This window comes from Panthera uncia, chromosome F2, assembly GCF_023721935.1.
Source record: "Panthera uncia isolate 11264 chromosome F2, Puncia_PCG_1.0, whole genome shotgun sequence".
Lineage (NCBI taxonomy): Eukaryota > Metazoa > Chordata > Mammalia > Carnivora > Felidae > Panthera > Panthera uncia.
In genome coordinates, this window is record NC_064812.1 from 61,852,827 (window position 1) to 61,878,222 (window position 25,396).

The following is a 25,396-nucleotide window of genomic DNA, read 5'->3' on the forward strand; positions in this document are numbered from 1 at the left end:
TCATGATCTCACAGTTCGTGAGTTCAAGCTCCACATCAGGCTCTGAGCTGACAGAGCAGAGCCTGCCTGGGATTCTCTGTCTCTCTCTCCCTCTGCCCCTCTCTGCTCTCACTTTCTCTCTCTCAAAAATAAATAAATAGATTTAAAAAAAAAAAAAAAGAAGAAGAATCTATGTAATAGAACACATATGGTAGACTTATCACATCCCAGAACAGAATAAGTCTGTTAATTTTATAAGTAGTGTGCTTGTATAAATTTGAGATCAACAATCTCAACCTTCTAGAACACAGAAGTTAAACAAACAAAAATGGACATGGGAAACCAAACAAACCATTCTGAACTATCATTAAACCTTATGTACTTCATTCTGTAGGAGAGACCATTACCAACAGCCTATAGCGATTTATGTATTATTATATCCCTCTTGATTGTTGGTGTCCTAGTCTGTAGCAAGTGAGAAGGGTTATCTGCTAGAGACATACTGGGATAGCAGGGAGAAGTAGCAATGCCTAACAAGGAAGAAGAAGGAGAAAGTACATGTAACAGAACATGAGTAAATAACTTAGTATATAGAGAAAAGAAACCCTCGCGTCAGTGGCCTCTGAGCATATCATATATAACTACTACCACAACCTGTATAGCCATAAGATACATGGGAGTATAAAGATGAGCGTGAAAAGTACCTGGGCCCAGTTATAATTAGTAAAGAACTGTAACGTTCCATAGGCGTAAGTTATCAAGACAATCACATCGTACTCAGTGTGCTTTGTTTTAAAAAGGAGGGATGAGTGGTTAAAATGGCTAAAGATAAAAAGTGCCACTGGCAAAGCGGTAATATAAATTTTCTTTCTCTGAGACAGGGGGAGAGAATGCTTATGCATGAGTAAGGGAGGAGTAGAGGGAGAGCGAGACAGAGAATCCTAAGCAGGCTCCACATGTGGAACCCAACTCAGGGCTCAATCCCACGGCCATGAGATCAGGACCTGAACCAAAATCAAGAGTCGGATGCTTAACCGCCTGAGCCACCCAGGAGCCCCTGGTAACATAAATATTTAAATTCTGTGAAAGAGTTCATTTCCTCATAATACTAGAGTATAGCCACTCTAGACTATACATTGGTACACTGGGGTTTTCTCTCCTAACTTAAGTATAGACAGCAGAACTCTTATAACCCTCCCAGATGAGTCATTAAGCAGTTTCCCATACCCTAAAAAATGCTGGTTCTGCATTCAGAGGTATGTTCAGAGGTATACTCACTGTATATGTGTGTCAAGTACCTGTTGCATACAGAATAATACTAGGTATTACACAGAGATGTATTCAGTCAACATTTACTAGATACCTGTGCCACACAATGGACGAGATACAGAGTTACACAGATGATTAGAGATCCCTGCCCTCAGAGGACTCATAGTTTAGTGAAGACAGACACGTTCAACAGATAGTTGTAATACTAACTCTATCATTTTTTGAACACATTATTATGTGCTAGATGCTGTACTCCTTGTTTCACACTTACAAACGTAATTTGAGGTCCTTAATTCATATACCTCGAATTCTCAATACATGAAGATACTATTATTCCAATTTAATAGACTTAAAAAACAAAAAACTGGGGCGTCTGAGCGGCGCTTAAGCATCTTAGGCTCAGTTAAGCAACTTGGTCAGTTAAGCAACTTAGGCTCAGGTCATGATTTCATGGTTCATGGGTTCAAGCCCCGTGTCGGGCTCTGTGCTGACAGCTTGCTCAGAGCCTGGAACCTGCTTCAGATTCTGTGTCTCCTTCCCTCTGTGCCCCTCCCCCACCACACTCTGTCTCTCTCTGTCTCTCAAAAATAAATAAATGTTGGGGCGCCTGGGTGGCTCAGTCGGTTAAGCGTCCGACTTTGGCTCAGGTCATGATCTCACAGTCCGTGAGTTCGAGCCCCGCGTCGGGCTCTGTGCTGACAGCTCAGAGCCTGGAGCCTGTTTCAGTCTGTGTCTCCCTCTCTCTCTGACCCTCCCCCGTTCATGCTCTGTCTCTCCCTGTCTCAAAAATAAATTTAAAAAAATGTTAAAAAAATAAAATTAAATAAATAAATAAATAAATAAATGTTAAAAAAAATTTTTTTTTTAAACTGACTCAGAAAGTTTGAGTTAAGTAACTTCCAAAGGTACACCACTAGCAGATGTCACATACTCAAAAGTGAGATGTCAGATACTATTCATATCTTGCTTTTTCTATCATACCAGGCTTCCTCCAAGACCTCTATATAGTATATCAGAGCATTAAAGAAAGAAGAATAAATTATATCTGATGGAAGATGCAGGGTATTAAGGCTTGCCTGGAAAAGCTTTAAAATTTTAATCATTTCATTGAGTCTTAAAGAAAGAGTAAGTATTTCCCAAGCCAGAGTATAGGAGAAAAGAAGCCATTCTAGACAGAAGGAAAAACATGCCCTGGGAGTAATAAACCAGCATTGTGTACATTTGAAAACCCACAAAGAAACTGCATATGACTGGAGCACACAATACATATAGGGATGGGCAGGAAAGGAATCCCAGGGAATGAGGCAGAAAGGCAAGGATGATCAGATCATGGAAGCTTTCACCACCATGCTAAAAAGTTGGGCTTTAGCCAATAAACCTGGGCATAGCCACTCAAGGATCTTGGGAGAGGAGTCACATAATCAGATCTTGAAGATCACAATGCTGGGGGCGCCTGGGTGGATCAGTTGGTTGCGCATCCAACTTCCACTCAGGTCATGATCTTGCAGTTTGTGGGTTCGAGCCCTGCATTGGGCTCTGTGCTGACAGCTCAGAGCCTGGAGCCTGCTTAGGATTCTTTGTCTCCTTCTCTCTCTGCCCCTCCCCTGCTCTCTCTCTCTCTCTCTCTCTCTTTCTAAAAAATAAATATTTAAAAAAAATTAGAAGATCACAATGGCAGATATGGTAAATGGAGCTTAAGGGAGAGTTGGGGGTTAGAAGTTTATATTTGGGAACATTAATATCTGATACTGCTGTGCCAAGTTGGTTGTGTAAGAAGTGAGTCAACAATACAACTCATTGTTGCATGAATGCTTAGGGGCGCCTGGGTGGCTCAGTCAGTTGAGCATCTGACTTCAGCTCAGGTCATGATCTTGCAGTTCATGAGTCCATGCAGAGCTCACTTTGGATCCTCTGTACCCCTCTTTCATTGCCCCCCCCCTCAAAAAAATAAACTTTTTTTTTTTCATGAGTGTTTTAAGAGAAGTCTAAGGAAATTTTCAGGATGAAAACTAAATGATGGGAGAGGTAGTATAACCAATGGAAACATACAAAGATACTATCGTGTAACCTAATAAATAAACCATAGGGCCAATGGATCTGTGGCATCATCAAAACTATCTAGAATAATTTTTATAGTTATTTATTTATTCATTCATTCATAAAATGTGGAGTTCCTACTCTGTGCCATTATGCTAAGCACTGGGTATTCAGTGATGAACAAAACTGACACTATTAACTGTCTAGACTGTTCAGTCTATTTGATCTACAGGTATATAGATAGAAATACAGTGGCCTAAAGCAAGACGTGTACAAGGTGAAATCATTTTGATTATTCCTCTATAAAAATGTATTTAAGTTAAAATTTTCCCCTTTTGATGCATTTTTTCTTCAATAGTTTCAAAACGATTAACTTCTTTTTTAAAAAGGAAATATTTTCTTTCACTCTTGTCTTTCTTTTTAGACTGTTCCTGAGCATTTATATAAGATGGCTGAACATAATGTCTTGCTTCATTTGATAAAATTAGAAAAAGAAGGAAAAATCTGTAAGTATACTTCCAAACTTCACTTCTTTTATTACCAGCATCTAAAATATTTTCTTACAAGCCCTTCCTTGAAGGTCACTGTAAGATGGAGAAACGCACTAGGAAGGGTTAATAGTGAAAGGCCAGTGGACCACAAGTTGGAACCTAAAGTTCCCACAGGAATTAGAATTTTGCTTAGGGGTTGCAGTTCTTACCCACCAGAACTATAATCAAAGGCGTGTAATGGAAAGATAGTTTCTCCTCTCCCAACCACAAGACCACAAAGAATTTCACATGTAGAAGGCTTGGGAACAGCCAAGTGTTTTAGCAGTAGTAAAGGTAGTAACACAAAGATATTAAAGCAGTCAATCTGTCTTTACTAGTTTTAGGTTAATTCATCAAATTAATCTTTCTAGAAGTTTAATCCTTAAAATCAAGAAGCTTAAAGCTTGAATTTTGTGTGGAAGCCTCAACAATGCTTTTATATGTCCAAAAATTAAAAAAATATCCACTTTATATTGAGCAATAAAATTATTTTAGGAATGAATGCTTTTACTAGCCACAAAATAACTTAAAATCCATTAAATTTGCTTATCTGTTGTTAAATTTTTACTCTCTAATTTTCTTTCCACAGTTAGCAACATGGATCCTGACAAGAAATGGAAAGCTAATCTTTAGTTGCAGATTAATGAAAGCTTGTGTTGGTTTGTTTTTAGAGAATGGTGTGATTTTCTTAACTATTAATTATTTATACGAAAGACAGTATAGAACATTGAAAATAACCCTAGATATACTTTGAAATATTGTCATATTTTCTTCTAAAATAAATATTACATTTTACATGTTACTTATCTAACCTGAGTCGTATAATGTTTTGTCAAAAATTCAGAATCCAACAATTTATCCATGTTCAACAGATTCAATAAAATGGCTACTTTAAAAATAATAGAATTTGTGTAATTTAAAACTGAATATTATTCTTGGAGATTAGTTATCTATTACAAATGGCCAATAATACTATTTTCTCCAGCTGCTGCAGTTACAGCACAGATTTCTACATAATCCTTCTTTACGTCTGTAGATAACAGCTTTGTTTTCATGCTTCTATCGATTATGATTTTATTTTAGTTCTATAGCCCTGTATCTTGTATATTTTCTTATAATGGTATCCCACAATAATTTATGAACATCGACATTGGCATAATGCCAATTAAAGTCATTATATAATAATTATTTCTGTAGTCCATTACTACAACCAACATACTTTTTCAAGTTTAGTTTTTAGTTTGTAGTCATCAGCATATATATGAATTATATACCAAAAGTTGTTTTTTTAATTAATTAGAGGATTTATAAGACAGGGCATTTTTTATATAAGTAGTATTCTTGAATAGGGGTTAGGTTCTCAGGGCAGCTCTCCAGTGCTTATTTAACCCACAAGGTTGCCAAACTACAATACTAAAATGAGCTCAGAATCCTGAGAAATGGCCCTTTTAAAATTCTTTCCTAAAGGTAAGACTACAAAATTTTTTTAGGCTTTTTTTGATATCCTCACCTCTTTCTGCTCCTTTTCCCAAGGTCCGCAGCATGTTCATACTATTCTAAACACTTATTCTCATGCTTTAGAGACCTATTGTGTTCCTGAAACCATTTCACATTACAAAATAACTGTGAACTCAACAATAACAAAAATAAACAACTCCATTCAAAAATGGGCAAAGGACTTAAATAGACATTTCTCCAAAGAAGATATACAAATGGACAACAAGCACAGGAAAATATGCTGAACATCACTAATCACGGCAGAAATGAAAATTAAAACCACAATGATATACCACTTCATCCCTATTAGAATGGCTATTATCAAAAAAAATAATAACATAAGTATTGGGGAGGATGTGGAGAAATTGGAACCCTCGGGCATCACTGGTGGAATGTAAAATGGTGCAGCTGCTATGGAAAACGTTGTGGTGGCTCCTCCAAAGTTAAACATAGAATTACCATACAATTCAACAATTCCACTTCTGGTATATACCCAAAAGAAGTGAAAGCAAAGACTTGAATAGATATTTACACGCCCAGGTTCATGAAGGCAGTGTTATTCAAAATAGCCAGAGGTGGAGGCAACCCAAGTGTCTATTTAAGGATGAATGGGTAACTAAAAGGGTGTATATACAGACAATGGACTATGATTCAGCCTTAAAAAGGAAGGAGATAGTGGCGCCTGGGTGGCTTAGTCGGTTGAGCGTCCGACTTCGGCTCAGGTCGTGATCTCGCGGTCCGTGAGTTTGAGCCCCACGTCGGGCTCTGTGCTGACAGCTCAGAGCCTGGAGCCTGTTTCGGATTCTGTGTCTCCCTCTTTCTCGGACCCTCCCCTGTTCATTCTCTCTGTCTCAAAAATAAATAAATGTTAAAAAAAGAAAAATTTTAAAAAAAAAAAAGGAAGGAGATTCTGACATGCTACAATATGGGTGAAACTTGAAGACATTATTCTAAGTGATATCAGCCAGTACAAAGGGACAAATACTATATGATTCCATTTATTTGAGATACCTAGTGTAGTCCAATTGATAAGAGACAGAAAATAGAATGAATGGTGGGGTGCCTGGGTGGTTGAGTCGGTTGAGCATCCGACTTTGGCTCAGGTCATGATCTCACAGTCTGTGAGTTTGAGCCCCGCATCGGGCTCTGTGCTGACAGCTCGGAGCCCGGAGCCTGTTTCAGATTCTGTGTCTCCCTCTCTCTCTGACCCTCCCCCATTCATGCTCTGTCTCTCTCTGTCTCAAAAATAAACGTTAAAAAAAAATTTTTTTTTAAAAAGAATGAATGGTAGATGCCAGAGACTGGGAGAGACAGAGAAATGGGGCATAAGTGTTTGGTGGGTAAGGAATTCAATTTGGGAAGATGAAAAAGTTCTGGAAATAGATGATTGTGATCATGATTGTACATAAATCATGAATGTATTTAATGCCACTGAACAGTATACTTAAAAATTGTTAAAAAAAAAAAAAAAATGGGGGCACCTGGGTGGCTCAGTCAGCTGGGGCATCCGACTTCAGCTTAGGTCATGATCTCATGGTTCGTGAGTTCGGGCCCTGCATCGGGCTCTGTGCTGACAGCTCAAGCCTGGAGCCTGCTTCGGATTCTGTGTCTCCCTCTCTCTCTGCCCCTCCCCCACTCATGCTCTGTATCACTCTGTCTCTCAAAAATGAATAAACATTTTAAAAACTTTTTAAAAATGGTAAAAAATGGCTATAAATATTTTCCCCAACACCACCACCAAAAAAGAAAAAAAAATCTGTATTCCCATTCCCTAAGTATAGCAGATACCAGCAAAATTTAGACAAGAAGTCTGATTATGTGTGTATGTGAATGTTTAGTTTACCTCTTAATTTGCATGTCCTCCATTCTTTCCAATCTCTTTGAATAAAACAGCAGTTGATCAAACCAGAAAACCCAATAGTTATTTTTGATATGCCCCCATCCCTCATATCATATCCAGTTTTTCATCAAGTACATACTGACTGTTCCAGCTCTGGAACTTGTTTCTGCCTCTTACTCCACCAATAGTCCTTAGCCCAGGCCGTCACCCTTTTTTGCTTGGACAACTGCCATAGCCCATAACTCTGGTCTCCCTACTTCTGTTCTTGGAGGGAATGAGGGGACAGGGATGAGAAGGGCATTCTGAACTGAAGAAATCTGCACAAAGCCATGTAATCATGGTCTTTTTTAAGTACCATGGCACCACTGCAAGTGGACCTATTGGAGGAGGGGTGATAATGGAAGGCCCTTCAACTTCCTGATTTTTCAGAGTCTAAGCAACTGACCTTTAACAAAAACAATGGCATTCATTAAATATCTGCTTTGTGCTGGGTACTGGATCAGGCACTGGGGACACAAAGGGGAACAAAACAGCATCTCTGCTCTCAAAAGAAGCTTATATTCTAGTTGTGGAGATACATAGTTACAATATGCAGTACCATGAAATTTGGTTGGGTTATAGAAAGCTTAGAGGATGGGGCACCTGGGTGGCTCAGTCGGTTGAACCCACTAGGTTTTGGCTCAGGTCATGAATTTGAGCTCCACACTCCAAGCTCCTGCTTGGGATTCTCTTTCTCCCTCCCCCTCTCCCTCTCCTCTGCCCCTCCCTGCCTCTCTCTTTCTCTCTCAAAATAAGTAAACTTTAAAAATTAAAAAAAAAAAAAAAAAAAGCTTAGAGGAGTCTGAGCCCAGTCTTCAAAGATGAGTAAGTGGTATCCAGGTAAAGAAGTTAGAAATGTTTAGATTTCTTTTTAATTTTTTTGAGAGAAGAGAGAGAGTGTGCAGGGCAGAGACAGGGAGACAGGATCTGAAGCAGACTCCAGGCTCCAAGCTGTCAGCACACAGCCCAACGTGGGGCTTGAACCCACGAACCATGAGATCATGACCTGAGCCAAAGTTGGACACTCAACTGACTGAGCCACCCAGGCACCCCTAGAAGTTAGAGATGTTTAGGAGATGAGAAGAATTGTTCCAGTTGGAAGAAATGGTGTATGCACATAAACAGATATGGCAGAGCATCACATGGTTGGAGAACTAAGTATAATGTTTGTGGGTTGAGGTCTTAGAGACAAAAAGAATCAAGGGAACATAGAAATTTCACAGGAACCAATGTATTGTCATCCAGCCATGCTTTGCACAGGCTGGAATATGCATAATTTAGGAATTAGAAAGTTAATCATATGGGAATGCAAGCTGGTGCAGCCACTCTGGAAAACGTATGGAGGTTCCTCAAAAAACTAAAAATAGAACTCCCCTACGACCCAGCAATTGCACTACTAGGCATTTATCCAAGGGATACAGGTGTGCTGTTTCGAAGGGACACATGCACCCCCATGTTTATAGCAGCACTATCAACAACAGCCAAAGGATGGAAAGAGCCCAAATGTCCATCGATGGATGAATGGATAAAGAAGATGTGGTATATATATATATACGTATATATATATATACATATATATACATACACAATGGAGTATTACTCAGCAATCAAAAAGAATGAAATCTTGCCATTTGCAACTACGTGGATGGAACTGGAGGGTATTATGCTAAGTGACATTAGTCAGAGAAAGACAAAAATCATATGACTTCACTCATATGAGGACTTTAAGAAACAAAACAGATGAACATAAGGGAAGGGAAGCAAAAGTAATATAAAAACAGGGAGGGGGACAAAGCAGAAGAGATTCTTAAATACGGAGAACAAACAGAGGGTTACTGGAGGGGTTGTTGGGGGGGTGCTAAATGGGTAAGGGGCACGAAGGAATCTACTGAAATCATTGTTGCACTATATGCTAACTAATTTGGATGTAAATTAAAATAAATTAAATTAAAAAAAATTTTTTACAGTTAATCATAGTCTAGAGCAGTTGTAGTATTATTTTGTTGTCTTCCCAACAGCAAGAGTTGGTTCCCAACCATTGTGATTTCATTCCTCTTTGTTTCTGTCATAACCAATTACTATACCCTCCTTTCAGTATACCCAGTAGTTTTGGATTACTCACAGCTTCTGCTTAAACACATTTTCTGTTTACTCAAGAATTTGCATTCTCCTTGTCATCACTTTTGCCTTTCTCTGTATATCTTCAACTTCTGTTTCACAACAACTGAGTAGACCTGTACGTGTCTCAGATGCAGATCTCCTCCTAGAAGAGGACCTGCTTGGTGTAATTAACCTTCAGTGTCCCTGTTCAAGAGTGCTTTCCTGCCATCCCGTCTTTTATATTACTGACCAGCCTTTATGTAACTACTCTAGACCAATCATCTGGGACCAGAAGGGAACCCCATTCAACAGTGGACTGGGTAAGGATTCTGAGATTGGCCTTTTCAGTACAGTGAGAAGAAAAAGAGCAGAGAAGGGGTCTCAAAGGTAGTAGAAGACAGGGTATAAGAAGTATTTAAGAAAAGGAATAGCACTTAGAAACTACTAGATCTTGAAAGAGGGGGATCAAGTAAAAAAGGAGAAGTCTAGTAGAGATCTAGATTTCTGGCTTGGGCAGCTGGGTAGATGTTGACCTGATAACCAGGATGAGAAAATAACAGGAAATAGAGAAAGTAGAATGAGTTAAGGAAGGAAAGATGCATTGTACTATAGATGAGTTGGAAGTACCAAGTAACATACAGAGGGAGATACCTAGGAGGCACTTAGGTCTATGGAACTGGAGCCGAATAGGCAAGATCTATTTTGCTGCACGTGACAGAAACTTATTTTCAACTAGCTTAAGCAAAAGGGGAAGTTGGTTGGCACATGTAACCAACCTAAGAAGGATAAGGGTGGAGCCAGGCTTGCAAACAAGAATAAAGATATGGATCCCATCAATACAACCCCAAACCTCTCACCTCTATTTCCTTTTTTGCAGATCAGACTGGCTTCTTCATAAGGCAGGAGACATGGCTACAGGCCTCTCTGGCCTCATATCCTAACCGCTCCATAACCAGCAAGCAAAACTGATGCTTTCAGGTTCTGTTTGAAAAAATCCTAGGGGAAGGACTCCGTGACTTATACTGGCTCATTACCCTTTCCTTAGGCCAGTCTCAGCTGTACAGAACAAAAGGTACTGTAATTTGGCCCAGGTTTGGTCACATGCCTACCCCTGTAGCCAGAGTGGGTGAGGTCTGTTCTCAGATAAAGAAGAGTCACAGGAAGATTCTAGAGCAATATGGATTCCTTACTGAATTGCTTTCCTTTCCTTCCAGTGTATGATAAAACAGTTCCCTGCAGTAGCTCACAGAATGTCTGGACCAACTCTATGCAAACTGAACCTTTCCTGTGTATTTCTGTGAGAGTTTTTGAGTGTTTTTAAGTTATTTGGGAGTATCTTCACGTCCCCGATAGTCACTTCAAGAAAAAGTAAAATTGGCTAGTAGCAGGGAAGCTAAAATCCTAGAGAAAACGAGAAAAGATTCAAGTACAGGTGTTTCTTCAACCTGCCAGGACGATACATTAGCACCACCTCCCTTGCAAATCACTCTGTGCTTACCAGAGCGTGGACCGGCGTGAGACACGCTACCAACTTCCAGGCATTGTTGGACCGGGAAAATGCACCATTATCGGTCTTTTCCCCCATTCCGTTGGGCGGGGGGCAGGGTGCTTGAACGGAGACTTCATTTTGATAGAAGAAAAAGGTTTAATATTTGAAACATTGATTGTGAAAGTCTTACTTCCAACCTCCATGGAGCTGGGCCTTCTGAAACATTTGGAATTAAAATGGAGGAGGGATATGTATAGGTGGATTTATTTGCATATGCAGAAAATATCTCTGGAAAGATACCAAAAATAGCTTGATCAAGGATAGGATAATCACTAGGACAGAGGTGTTTTACCAGCCAAAAAAAAAAAAAAAAAAGGTCAGTAGTATTAAATGAAAACTCTTATGTGCTGTTTATGCTTATTTTACCCATTATTGGATTATATAACATTAAATCCTCAACAATATTACCATATTGTTACTGCATATTACCAATTTTATCCCGAAAGATTGCACATAAATGCTAAAATTCTGAATCCCCAAGAAATCCACATTAAAATCCATTAACATTATAGGCAGTTTTAAAAAACAGTAAGCATTATTCTTTGAGAATGTAATTCTATTCAGTACTATTTGTGGCAGATTTACTACATGTTCATTGCTACTCCTTTCCAAGACCCAATAAAAAATAATACATACTAAGTATACAGAGTTATAGATTAAAAAAATGATAGTAAAACGTATAAACCTGAGAAGACAGAAAGCAAGAGGGGACCGCATAGATTACAACCAAATTTTGAAAGACTACAGATAGAGCTAGGGCAGGGATAAAACTATATCCTGAAATTGCTGTAGGAAGGAAGAGAGCCAAGTCACCCTAACAACCCTTTCAAAAGATTAGGACTTACAGGCACCAGGTGCTACAGAAGGTGGGGGCAGTGCTCTGTTCTAAAAGTGGGATTGTTGAAAGCTTATATGTGCAACATACCCGAGTGATACACAGCCAGGCAACAGCTGCCCCAAAAAAGAAACCAAAGTTTATTCTTAGAAGTGGAAGGCCAGAAAAAAAAAATTAAGTGAAAGAACAGTAAACTCCCATTCCCCTTTCCTTACCTGTCCCCAGAACAGTGGCTTCCAAGGAGATGAATGTTAGATAGAATATTGGGAATTTCATCTCTAGAGATAGTGAATGGTACAGACAAAAAAAAAAAAAAGAACTTTACATAAATTTATATAGGAGTTCTCCAAGAGATTAGCTATATCTCCCTACAGGGAAGCCCATCCACACATATATACAGTTCCCAATCAATATCTCTTAATATAAACAGAAATCCAAAGTTCATAAGAAATGAAAGAACAAAATAAGCAGGGATAGGGAAAAAAAGAGTATACAAAAAAATATTTTAATTATTAGTGTTCTTAGATAAGGGAAGGTATTATAATTTGTAAAACAAGGACAGGATGCTGTGAAAAACAGCTCTAGGAAAAAGCCTGATTAAGTAAAGATATAACTAAAATAAATAGAAATTTTGGATAACAAAACAAAGATGGAAAACAGAAGGGAAAAGATAGAAGATTTTGGGAGAAAACTGGGAGGTACAACATCAAAGTAATTGGGGTTCCAGAAAAAAAGGACTGAAATTGGGCAGAAACTATCAAAGGAGAAGTACAAAAAAATTTCTTAGAACTGAGGGACATGAGTCTTTCAGTTGAAAGGGTCCACTAATGCCCAGCAATACAAAAAAGATAAAACAACCCACACTAAGTCATAACATTATAAGATTTCTGAGCTTAACATTATAAAATTTCAGGGGCTAAGAAGGAGATCTTCAAAGATTCTGGGTTGTGGGTATGGTAGCAGGATTGGGGATTTGGAATCACTTGGAAGGGAGCATGAATCGAAACGGCACTGTTTTTTTGTTTTTGTTTTTGTTTTTCAGTGTGTATTAGGACATAATGCCTTCAATAATCTGAGGGAGAAATTATTTGTCCCAGAAGTTTATAACCAACCAAGCTATCAGCCATGTGTGAATGCAAGGACTCAAAAAGTTTATGTCTGCCATGCACCTCTCAGGAACTGCTGGATAATGTACTCCAGAAGAACAAGAAAAAGGCACACAACTGATATAGTAAATCCAAAATAGAAAAACGTCAAAAGTACATTCTAAGGCAAAGGTGTGCCTAAACCCTGCTCTAGATTTATTGATCCTATTTATTTATTTATTTATTTATTTACTTATTTCGGGGCAGGAGGAAGTAGGGGCTTCAAAAAGAGATCTCCGGAGGGGAAACTGATTGATTATCTGGTACTCCTGAGCTTTGGGAGGAAAAATCTGTGGTGGTCCTATAACAGCACTAGCTGAACAACTGAAACAATGATCAAAGTAACAATAGAAAACTATACTGGTGGAGGAAAAAAATGAGGCAAGCCCTGATTCCAAAAAACATAAGCTACACAAGGAAGGAATAATTATGAAATAGTTTTGGTCTCTGCAATTCTACCTAGGCAATAATGTAAACACTGACTAAAAATTGTGTTAAGGCGGCACCTGGGTGGCTCAGTCAGTTAAGCATCTGACTCTTGATTTCGGCCCAGGTCATGATCTCTTGGTTCCTGGGATCGAGCCTTGTGTCGGGCTCCATGCTGACAGCATAAGGCCTGCTTGAGATTCTCTCTTTCCCTCTCTCTCTGCCTTTCTTCTACTCATGCTCACTTGCTCTTTCTCTCTCCCTCTCCCTCCCTCCCTCTCTCTCTCAAAATGAGTAAATAAACTTTTTTTTAAATGTGGTATAAGGATAACAGAGGAAAGGAAATAAGAGGTTGTGAGTGCTGAATCATCACCTATGATAATAAAAAGTCAATAAAGTCTAAAATTGATAAATCAGGAAATAAAAGGGTTAGAATTTCATTAATGCCAGAAAAGGCATCTTAAAAAAATTCTGGAAGAGATTGGGAAAGGGTTTTCCTGTTGGCACTATTTGATTTTTAAATAAACTTTTAAATATTTTTAAAATATTTTAAATAAAAAATTTTTAAAGAAATTTTTAAATAAATGTGATATAAACTAAACGTTTTAATGTCAAAATAGTGATAGTATGCAATGGGTAAGTTCCAACTCTTCTAGTCCGGTGGAGCAAGCACTTTTGTCATAGAATTTGCTCTTGCAAAAATCCTCAGGAATGGTAAACAATGAGAGACACATGCTTATTTAATGTTCTCTTAGCCCAAAGGGTAAGAATCTTCCAAGTTCATAATCGTTAATGGATACAAATCTCAAGCATAAAGATTCCCCTAAGAGGAAATCCTATACCTAGTATCTAGACTGTAGGACCTGGAGAATGAAGGTGAACTGGATGTCCATGGCCTTTAAAGTTCCACTGCAGTATGAAACCATCTAAAGATAACTAGACCTGAGGTTACCCGAAGCCAGCAGAGTGCTATTTATAGCTGTATGGTAGATCCCAACTTTGTATTCCAATCATAACACAGTACACTACTAAAGATCTATCATAGTTCAAGTTTCTCCCATTGAGATCTAAACTGAATTTAGGATTCAGTAACTAGCCAATGTAAAGAAAAAAGATTCTGCCTCTATCTCTCAACAAATACTTTCTCTGTGGTTGGTTAAGTTACCCACTACAGAATTTGCAGGCAAGCTAACCCTAAAATGACAGATTTCCTCACTTATGTTTACTAGCGTTTTTAAGAACTTTGGCCCCATAGAAGCACTCCTCTGAAGAAAATAGTATTTTTCCAAATCAGAGGTTTCCAAATATAAATTAGGCTGCAGCAATCCAGGCTATAATGAACTTATTTTGTGCATGATTATAATACTACTGTGATATCCTTGGTACTTAAGTTTGGAGGAAAGTACTTCTCTAACAAAAGACCAGTTACTTAGTTTTCCCATGTTTGTCCCCATAATTCCATGAGATTTTAATCCATTCAGTATCCATTTCCTCCTAACATCTACTCTGGAGCCATATAAAGCAACCTATGCTCTTCATATTTTCCCAAGAGTTGAAGAAAAATTTTTATTAGCAGAAGCTCTCTGGTTTCATACCACAGAAGTCTTCCCAGCCTACTTTGTGGAAGTAGATAATCCAGCCTCCTTCTCCTGTTTCAGTTTTCAAAAAAGGTAAAAATGTCTATCACAAATGGTATATCTCAAAATTTTGTATCTAAACTTGAAACTCTCAGGAATACTCTTAGCCATCTAGTCTCTCAGCACAAAATGTGCTCTTGGACCACTTGGATCGCTATCAACTGGGGAGCTTACTACAAATACACATTTCTGGAACCTCCCAGATTTACCGAATCAGAATTTCTAGAGAGGACCAAGGAATATAATTTCTTCTGTCAACCCAGATGATTCTTTTCTGACACCAATAGAATTCTAATTTAGCTGGCACAAAAACCAACACTCAGATCAATGGAACAGAATAGAGAACCCAGAAATGGACCCAGAAAAGTATGGCCAACTAATCTTTGACAAAGCAGGAAAGAATATCCGATGGAATAAAGACAGTCTCTTCACCAAGCGGTGCTGGGAAAACTGGACAGCAACATGCAGAAAAATGAACCTGGACCACTTTCTTACACCATACACAAAAATAAACTCAAAATGGATGAAAGACCTCAATGTAAGACAGGAAGCCATCAAAATCCTCGAGGAGAAAGCAGGCAAAAACCTCTTTGATCTTGCCCGCAGCAACTTCTTACTCAACAAGTCTCTGGAGGCAAGGAAACAAAAGCAAAAATGAACTATTGGGACCTCATCAAAATAAAAAGTTTCTACACAGCAAAGGAAACAATCAGCAAAACTAAAAGGCAACCAACAAAATGGGAGAAGATATTTGCAAATGACATATCAGATAAAGGGTTAGTATCCAAAATCTATAAAGAACTTACCAAACTCAACACCCAAAAAACAAATAATCCCATGAAGTAATGGGCAAAAGACATGAATAGACACTTCTCCAAAGAAGACATCCAGATGGCCAACCGACACATGAAAAAATGCTCAGCATCACTCATCATCAGGGAAATACAAATCAAAACCACAATGAGATACCACCTCACACCTGTCAGAATGGCTCACATTAACACCTCAGGCAACAACAGATGTTGACGAGGATGCAGAGAAAGAGGATCTCTTTTGCACTGCTGGTGGGAATGCAAACTGGTGCAGCCACTCTGGAAAACAGTATGGAGGTTCCTCAAAAAACTAAAAATAGAACTACCCTACAGCCCAGCAATTGTACTACTAGGCATTTATCCAAGGAACACAGGTGTGCTGTTTCAAAGGGACACATGCATCCCAATGTTTATAGCAGCACTGTCAACAATAGCCAAAGTATGGAAAGAGCCCAAATGTCCATCGATGGATGAATGGATAAAGAAGATGTGGTATGTATAGACAATGGAGTCTTACTCAGCAATCAAAAAGAATGAAATCTTGCCTTTTGCAACTACATGGATGGAACTAGAGGGTATTACGCTAAGCGAAATTAGTCAGAGAAAGACAAATATCATAAGGCTTCACTCACACGAGGACTTTAAAATACAAAACAGATGAACATAAGGGAAGGGAAGCAAAAATAATATAAAAACAGGGAGGGGGACAAAACATAAGAGACTCTTACATATGGAGAACAAACAGAGGGTTACTGGAGGGGTTTTGGGAGGGGGGATGGGCTAAATGGGTAAGCGGCCCTAAGGAATCTACTCCTGAAATCATTGTTACACTATATGCTAACTAATTTGGATGTAAATTTAAAAAAAAAGAATTCTAATTTAGTATTGGGTTGTTGGCTTTTATTTGTCAAAGGTTGCTGTGAGATACACACAAATAAAATCTCTATCTTTTTTTTAATGCTACCTGTCAAGGACATTGTCTATTTTATTATTCAGTGTTCTTTGGTTTCCATGGAACAAAATCCCTTTCAGATTTCAGAGCTGGATAAAAGGTTTTCTTTTCTATGAACTGCTGTGCTTTCTTTATTAGACTAGTGTTCATCAAATTTGGCTAATTATCAAAATTGCCTGGGGAAATTTTTAAAAACACATGCATCCCAGACCCCATGTAAAACCCATTCATGAGATACTCCAGGTAAGAGAGAATCCATGTAAGACTAAACATTAACCATGTTTCAAAACTATACGTGAGATGATGTCTAGATAATTCACCATGTTCACTTTTTGCCTTGGCTTCCTGGAAACTAGACTTAAAGCAATTTTTCTTAAAATTCAGTTCTTTAATATAATTATTCTCCTTTTCTTTCCCTCATTTTATTACTTGTCTGGTTCAGTATTTTTTAATGAGTTTCAACTTCAGAGGAAATAACTTGTAATAATACTATCCTTTGGACCAGCACATTCCTTGCAAGGGCATTTTAGCCTAAAATAAATCACTTATTGGGATTATAGAGTAAAAGAATCTGGTGGGCTTAAAAGTTTCATCATTCAGATTTTATGGAAGCTTCATAGGAAATTACTGTTTGAAAGGCACTCTGAAAATCATTGTTATTAAATGCCATATACATAATTAAGTTTCTGATCCCTTTTCAATCTCTTTGCTAAGGGTACTCCCCAGACTAAATACATTGTTTCTTTCTTTTTATTCACCACCTCAAAGATCGAATCCATTTTAGTGGTGTCAACCATTACCATCATGCTGAACAATTTCCAGATGTATGCTTGAACTTGAATCATTCACTAAAGCCCCAGGCCTAAATCCTTTGCTAACTGCAGAAACTCTTCATTTGGCTGTCTCCCAAAGACCACACATCAATGTGCAATTTTACATTCCTGATTACTGCCCTCTTCCAATTCGCCCTTTAGGTAAATAGCATCACCATTTTTTCCACATCCCCAGCTGAATTAGTCCTTGGTTACTCATTTCTTTGAATCCCCCTCCACTTAGCAGGGCAATATTTATGCTCTAATTTGAGGATGTGGATGCAATCTGAAGACCAAAGAAAATGCCAGTGATTATGAGTGATCTCAGAAGGAGTGATAAATTGCCTAGGAAATAAAACTGCCCTGTTTCACAGGGACAAAACTTAACATTTGTCTTAGACAGTCTCAGGGATAGACCCCTTTCTGTTTTCCCCAGTCTGGTACTCCTGCCCCAAATTAAAGTAAACTACTGATTTCTCTGTATTCGTTCAATTCCTGTTCTTATTCATCGCGGTGCTGGCGGTGGTGGTTAACGGTAATGGTTTAGCAATAGTATTTGTCCAACCAATTTCTCATCTGAAGAGAAGGAATGGTAACAGTACCTAACTCAATAAGTTGTTATGACTATTAAATATCCGTAGTGTTCAGCATAATGCTTGGTACCCAATAAATATCAGTTGCTTTATTTTTGTTGTTGTTATTATTGACAGAATATAGTCACATAGTCCTTATGATTATTTCACTTTGATTTATACCAATTAAACTCCACAAAACACCAAATTTGCTCTCTGGTAAAATCTTACATAGATTATGAGATTTTATAAGATAGAATTCACATTCTTCATCTTGGGAGTGAAAATGTAATAGTTGTAAAACCTTAAACAAGTCATTTTGCTGAGCCTCTGTTTCCTCATTTGAAATAGGAATAACATTACATTCTAGGTTGACATGAGGTAAAAATTAATATTATGAACAGCACTTGGGAGGCTGCAAGAAACTATATACATTTTAGTTGTTTTCATTGGTGCTGTAAGCTTTGTCTTAGAGGCACTGAGCCCTATACCATTTTTGATGGCTCCAAGATATCAACTCAGTTCAATCAGTCACAAATTCCCTGAGGCACAAGACCTAATGTTAAAAGCAGTTTAAGAAAGCATTTTGCACAGAAAGATGGGTTCATTATTTCATTCTCCTCAGATGAAAGTGATCTACTGGATGGCCTCCCGGGCAGATGTAATTGCCCAATTATTTTATGAGGCATCTCCCAAATGTGACAACCTCCCCAGGAAATGCTTACCTACTACCATTTTCCTGTCTGTTCCTGAGAACTAGGACCCTCTTGAAAGCACAACAAATTCAAACTAAGACCCCCTTGTCTATCTGCGTCTGCTGAGATTGTTTCCGGAATCCTTACTACAAACGTCTCCACGGTCCTCGACCGTTGCCTCAAATACGAGTCACCTCAACCTCTGTTACACTCATTCACTCGTGCTCATGCTGCTGTTGGATTTTTCTCCCCTGATCCAACCACTTCCTGCTGTTCCTCCACCTCCAGAACCTTTACACCATGTTCTCTGAAGCACCTGTGGTGGTTCATGTTCTTATGTGCCCAACACCCCTTCTTCCACACCCTCCAGTAACAAACTCACTTACCCTACCCACAGGGAAAAGTGGGTGACCACAATGGGCCATAAAAATGGACCCAGGAATGATCATGCTACCAAGCTAGACTAGTCTGGGTCTTTCCTTGGGATTATTCTGATAGATTTTCCAAGAAACCATGTTCTATGCCATGTAAATAAAGTCCATTTATAACAGGGAAAAATGAAGCCAAGCTGAAACAGAAGACAGAAAAAAAGGAGATATGTTGAGAGTCCCGATGAGGTCAAATGCCTGGTTCTAGATTCTAAGATCCACAACAGCACTCTAGAGCTCCCTAAGCTTTTTTTGTTGTTTTTTTTTTTTTCTTTTTCAATCTGTTAACTTTCAGCCCACTATGTCCTCTTTTGAGTCACTTGCAACTAGAAGAGTTATGACTAATACAATCCATTCCATTATAAATAAAATCCCCTACATCCTCGACTGTTCCACCAAACATTCTCTTCACCACTCGCTTTGGTTATATCACAGCCCTCCCCTCAATCCACTAATCTCCTTCAGCCTTCTTGAGTGGGACTGACAATCTCCTTCCTCTCCAAATCGCTACAGTGCAACCCTGGGAAAAACAAAAACAGAAACAAAAAACCCTGCTCCTTCAGCCATCTTTCTTTCCACTCTTAACTGCCATTTGTCCCCCTCTCCCCATTCATTCATTCCGAAGAAGAATCTGGCTCCCAGTCTTCCTTACACTGCCTCTCCTGATCTCACCACCCAAGTGGGGGAACCTCTACTCACAGATCTACGACTGCCTTGTCCCTACTAACCTTTCCTCCTTCCTTTCGGGGTGAAAACTGGCATCCCCTCCTTTGTAAAGTTACTCCTCTATCTATGCTCTGTCTACCACAGAGACCTCAGTCTGTTGTTGCCACCTCTTCCCATTTCCCCAGTGTCTTCAACTCTCCCTGTCATCCCTTCTTCTAGTCATCCACACACACACAACTGTCAGTCACATCATTCGAAAGCCTGTGCAAAATCTACCTTGGCTCCCTTATTCCTCCGTAGTTGCAGACCCTGCTTTCTCTTCCTCTTCAAAGCGAAACTTCTTGGAAGTATTTACTCTCTCGTTTCCATGTCTTCCCTAGGCATTGACTGCTCTCTGAAACTGATCTCTCTTCTACCAGAGAAGCTTTGACTCAGGCCCTTGACGTGTTAAATAAAGTAAGATGAAACAAAGTTAAATCAGTTAAATAGGTCAAAGGGGAGAAAGCCCACCTTGGGCCCCTTAAGCCTCTAGAGTCATAATCCCATGTCCTGGGCCGACTTGTGTCCTAGCCCTGGAGGAACACAGGAGTGGTTTAGGTGGGTCACAGACTCTAACTGTTACCAGCCGGCTCTCCCTCAATGGTCAGACCCACCTCCGGGCGTGCTGTGTCACCTCCCGCCAATCTGCCCTACTAGTAACGGTGCAGCCTTATAAATTTGGTTTACAGTTGCCATAGCAGTAAAATTTATACTCAAGGAAATTATATAATTTCCAACTATGAATGGAACGAATTTGCTTCCTCATAGAAATACAATTTATTCCTTACAATATGAGTGCAATTATATGTTTTAACAACTTACCACATATGATGTAACAATGGCATGTAAACAGATCAATGACCTGCTTTTATTTATTTTTTTTTTAATTTTTTTTTTTTAACGTTTATTTTTGAGGCAGAGAAAGACAGAGCATGAACGGGGGAGGGTCAGAGAGAGAGGGAGACACAGAATCTGAAACAGGCTCCAGGCTCTGAGCAGTCAGCACAGAGCCTGACACGGGGGCTCGAACTCACAGACAGTGAGATCGTGACCTGAGCCAAAGTCAGACGCTTAACCGACTGAGCCACCCAGGCGCCCCATGACCTGCTTTAAAAAGAAAAAAAAAAAAAAAAAAAAAAGTGAGGCACCTGCGTGGCTCAGTCAGTTACGCATATGACTTGATTTTGGCTCAGGTCATGATCCCGAGGTTTGTGAGATCGAGTCCCGCATTGGACTCTGTGTTTGGGATTCTCTCCTTCTCTCTCGGCCCGTCTCTCTCAAAACAAATAAATAAACTTTTAAAAAATGTGCTGTGTTTCTATGAGGGCAGGAACTATAGTCGGGAATGGATTAGGTTGACAATCACTGTTCTCTGGAAGTTCAACATCTTCCTGGTAAGTGAAGCTCCTGGAGGAGTACTTACATGAAACAAGAACAGGCTTGGCAAACAGATTACTAGCCCTGTGACTTTGGGCAAATTACTTAGCCTCTCTGAGCCTCAGTTTCCCCATTTTTAAATTAAAATAATAACACCTAGGGCACCTGGGTGGCTCGGTCGGTTAAGCATCCCACTTCAGCTCAGGTCATGATCTCATGGTTTGTGGGTTCAAACCCCACGTGGGCCGTCTGCTGTCAGTGAAGAGCCCACTTCAGATCTTCTGTCCTCCTCTCTTTCGCCCCCTCCCCCACTCATGCTCACTCACGCTCTCTCTCTCAAAAATAAACAATAAAATTTTTTTAAATAAAATAAAATAACACCTATTTCATAGGATTTTTGTGAAGACTAAATGACATAACCCATGTGAAAGCAAAATGCCTGGAACACAGTAGGCATGCAACAAATAGTTCCTCTCCTCTCATCCTTCTGTCATATAGGAGGGGCCGAAATGCAACAGTCGCATTTTCCTTCTCACTCAATCAGGCACTTTCTTGCATGTGACTCTCACGTCATCTCAGAAGTGTTTTTTCATCCCTGGGTAGGTCTCATACGGCCAACTAGAGATAAACTCTTCAAGGGCAAAGATCGTCTTTCTGTTTCTTTCCTATTTCTTAAAACGACAGCAACCCTATGCCAAACATTTTCCTGGGTAGACCCAAATCCACATAATCTGCCTTTAGTCCTTTTCTGAATCACTGAAAATATCCTGAGAATCCCAACAATTGAGGGCCCAAGGTACATTTGCCAAAAAATCACTTACCCAAAATGTGGTGACTGCACACACTTTGGTCAGCACTATGCTGGACACACGATGGCCCCCACAGTGGGATACACCTGAGCAACCAACCTGCTTAAAAGAATCCTCCAGAGCCCCAAGGGCCTTAGTAAGACCACTTTCCCCGCTACCATAACCCACGCTTAGAGGACTTAGTGGCAGTCACCCCTCCTTATAATCTCCTTAATCCTAAAAGGGAAGTTAAAATTAGAGTAGATTCCCCACTTTCCCCTAAAAGACCATCAGGATAATTCTATCATGCATAAGAACACTTCCCACCTTGGTACTCTCCAGAAGCAAACCTCCAGCGTCACCCATCGTCACCATTGTCTCTTCCCCACATGACTCTGTTCATCCCCTTAGTGACTTAAACTAAAAGCCAACCCTCCCCCCACCAGCCCCTTAACCCTTCTACTTTATCCCCTAGGACCCCAGCTGTGTTACCTCCACACTTTCCACCACTTTCTTCACCGTCTTATGCAGAAACCTGGCTACAGCTCTAACTGAAAACTGAACACTGAAAACTGAAACCTGTTTTCCTTTGTGCCTTGTCGAAAGGTGGCTATTTTTTCCCTCCCGCACCTCACATACCATAGAACTCAGGGGTGGAGTGGGTGTTTTGCATGATCCTTATGGCTGATGACAGTTTTTCTCCCTTGCTCAAAAGCCCCAACTCTTCTGGAAACCCATGCCCTCCAACTGTACCACCCACTATCCCCCTGTGGCAATCATCTGCTAAGCTCTCTGACTCCTCCTCGTTCATGTCAGCCGTTGGCAGCTGGCTCCTTCCCTGGCTCCCTTCTGATTCTACTCCTTCAGTCATTCTTGGTGACTGAACATCCATGCAAAGTGTGTGTCAAGCCCCCTAGCCTCTTGGTGCCTTGACTCCTCACTTCCAATGCACTCCTCCTACCTCCACCTCCGCACCCTCTCCCTTCATCACGCCCTTACCGCCTCACGGCCGGTGAGTGCACAACACCTGAACTCACTCCCAGCATCCCACTCCCTGACTACTTCCTTTTGGGCCAACTAGTCCCACCCCAACTGTCTTCAACCCCGTGGGTGCCTCCCATTCAGAGGTCTTAGCACTATTGGTCTGTCCTCTGCATCTGTCAGAAGACTGACAAGGGATAGATGGCATGTTCAGAAGGGTTAAACTGCTGAGAGTTTAGTGAAGGGCCTGTTCACAGAGGAGCGGGCAGGTAGAGGGAAGTAACAAGAGACAGGGAAGTTCCTGGGGATAAGGAATGTGGGAAGCCATTACCACAAACAGCCTGAAGAGGCCAAGGAGAGAATAAGCTAAGGAGAGAATAAGCCAAGGAGAGAATAAGCTCTCACTGAGCCCAGGGAGAGCTGGAACAGTGAGAGAAAGGCTACCTGACTGGGCTATGGCCACAGGAAACCACAGCCACTGCCAGAAACAGTAAGGCAAGGAGGAATCAGGGACCATAAATCCCCAGAGCTCTCCTCTGATTTTTGGCCAGTGCCTTCCCTCAGCCGAAGTCAACTAGGAGTCAGAGAGAGTGCAAGGGAGCCTCAGGGATGCAGTCTATAGAGGTATGTCTTTCACAGCAGAAGAGTGGATTGTAGGCTGGAGGGTGCTAGAGGGTCAGAGCACGACTACCCCTCACACCTTCACTTCATGAGCCCTGCCCTCATCTACACGCCTCCTCAACATCCTTGCCCCACTGTCATACTGGCCTTGCAAGACCCAGCCTTCTCCACACCTATATCCGAGCGGGGGGTGTGGCTGGAGACAGTTGTGTGACTCTGCTTACAAGCGTCACTTTGAATTTATGTCTACAAGTCTCAAGAAGTTTCTGCGGTCTGGTTATGTTCCCCTAATCCACTCACCCTCCCAGTTTCACCCCATTCTCTCTTCATTGTACTATCCCCATTCCTGATGATTTCATTTCGTATTTTACTCAGAAAACAGAAGCGATCAGAAGAAGACAACTTCATCTTGCCGTCATCAACCTCTCCATAAACTCCACTCTCCCTCTAGTTACTGTGGGTATCCCAATCCTGTTTCTGTGGGTGCTACACGTCCACGCCAGATGCCATCATCTTTGGAGTGCGTGGAGGGAGCCCCCAGTCCCTGACACAGCAGTGGTGGAAGGTGCCCCCCCATTTCTGCCCAGCATGCTGGTGCTCCCCACTGGGCTGTCTGAAACCTCCTCAGACTATAACTTCATCTGAGGATCTTCCTGCCTGGTCCTCCTTCCTTCTGGTCTCAGGTGTCACGCCTATACAGTGATCTGAAGGCCTTCCCTACTGACTTCTCTCCCCTTTATTTCCCACAAATGTTATTGCCAAAAAAATCTCTTATGCTTCTAACTCTGTCTCGTCTGTTTCCTGGATAACCCAGACTGATGCAATCAGACAACCCTTGCCTTGCCATATCCAATGGTCATCTCAAGTCCTGTGGCTTCCCAGAGTATGATAGGTTTATGAAACTGAAAGACCAATGGAGGATTTTCCCATAAAAGAGTAAAAAATAATTAAATTTTTAAGGTTTGAAAGAGTCTATTTAAATTTAAAAATTCACTTTACTGGAACGATTAGTTTCCAAATGACCAAGAATATTCCTATCACCCCCTGCACCAAGCAAGTCTGGAAAACACCCATCACACTGGTAAGTACTCGTTTATCATCTTTTATTCCAGGTACAGGTTTCCCCTGTTATGGGAAAGTAGAGTGTTCCTTTGAAACCTTTTGTAAGCAGAAATGGCAGAGAGCAAAGAAACAATTATCATTAATGTATATGGAAAGGTTTTTAGCATTCTCAGACCCAAAAAATAATCTTTCTTGGGCTTTTCTGATACCCTAGGACCCATCTTGCCAACAGATGTACAAAATAAATTGAGATAAAGCACAGATGCTCACAGCCGCAGTTTAAAGCAGCTTGATGCTGAGATGCCGAGTTCCCGGGGAAGGTCCAGGGGAAGGAGCTTGGCAGGGTCACTCTCATGGCCTGGGATGCACACTGCCTCTGTAACCACTCACTGCAAAACAGATGCTGAACGCTATTTTTGCTTCGTGCCTTTTTGAGAAAATCCTCTTTTGGATTTCTTTTGGTCGTCAAAAACAAGTACTAACATCGGTCTTTCATAAAGGGAAGTGGTGTAACGTGAACTTTTGAAAAGCAGGGGACACCTGTACATGAGCTTCAGAAACAAATATTAAATCTGTCTTGTTCACACTTGTTGAGCACTGTCTTGTTCCCTAGTGCTCAACATTTGCTTAGTGCATTGCAAGTGCTATTTATTTATTTATTTATCTATCTATCTTGAAACTGTTCGCTTCTGTTAACCTTATTTCCAT

General features: G+C 40.2%; 1 protein-coding gene and 1 long non-coding RNA gene across 2 annotated transcripts in view; both read left to right on the top strand.

Moving 5' to 3' along the window:
• Positions 1–4,953, top strand: part of LACTB2 (lactamase beta 2) — a 32,176-nt gene extending 27,223 nt beyond the window's left edge. Inside the window, exons 6-7 of the mRNA XM_049633284.1 lie at positions 3,710–3,791; positions 4,405–4,953. Of these exons, the coding sequence (XP_049489241.1) occupies positions 3,710–3,791; positions 4,405–4,448 (126 nt within the window). The 3' untranslated portion in view covers positions 4,449–4,953. The remainder of the gene's footprint in view (positions 1–3,709; positions 3,792–4,404) is intronic.
• A 3,788-nt stretch (positions 4,954–8,741) lies between these two features.
• LOC125924628 (uncharacterized) lies at positions 8,742–16,658 on the top strand. Its single transcript, XR_007458489.1, has 3 exons — positions 8,742–9,611; positions 10,169–10,363; positions 12,718–16,658. It is a non-coding gene; the product is annotated as an uncharacterized LOC125924628 (long non-coding RNA).
• Positions 16,659–25,396: the final 8,738 nt, after the last annotated feature.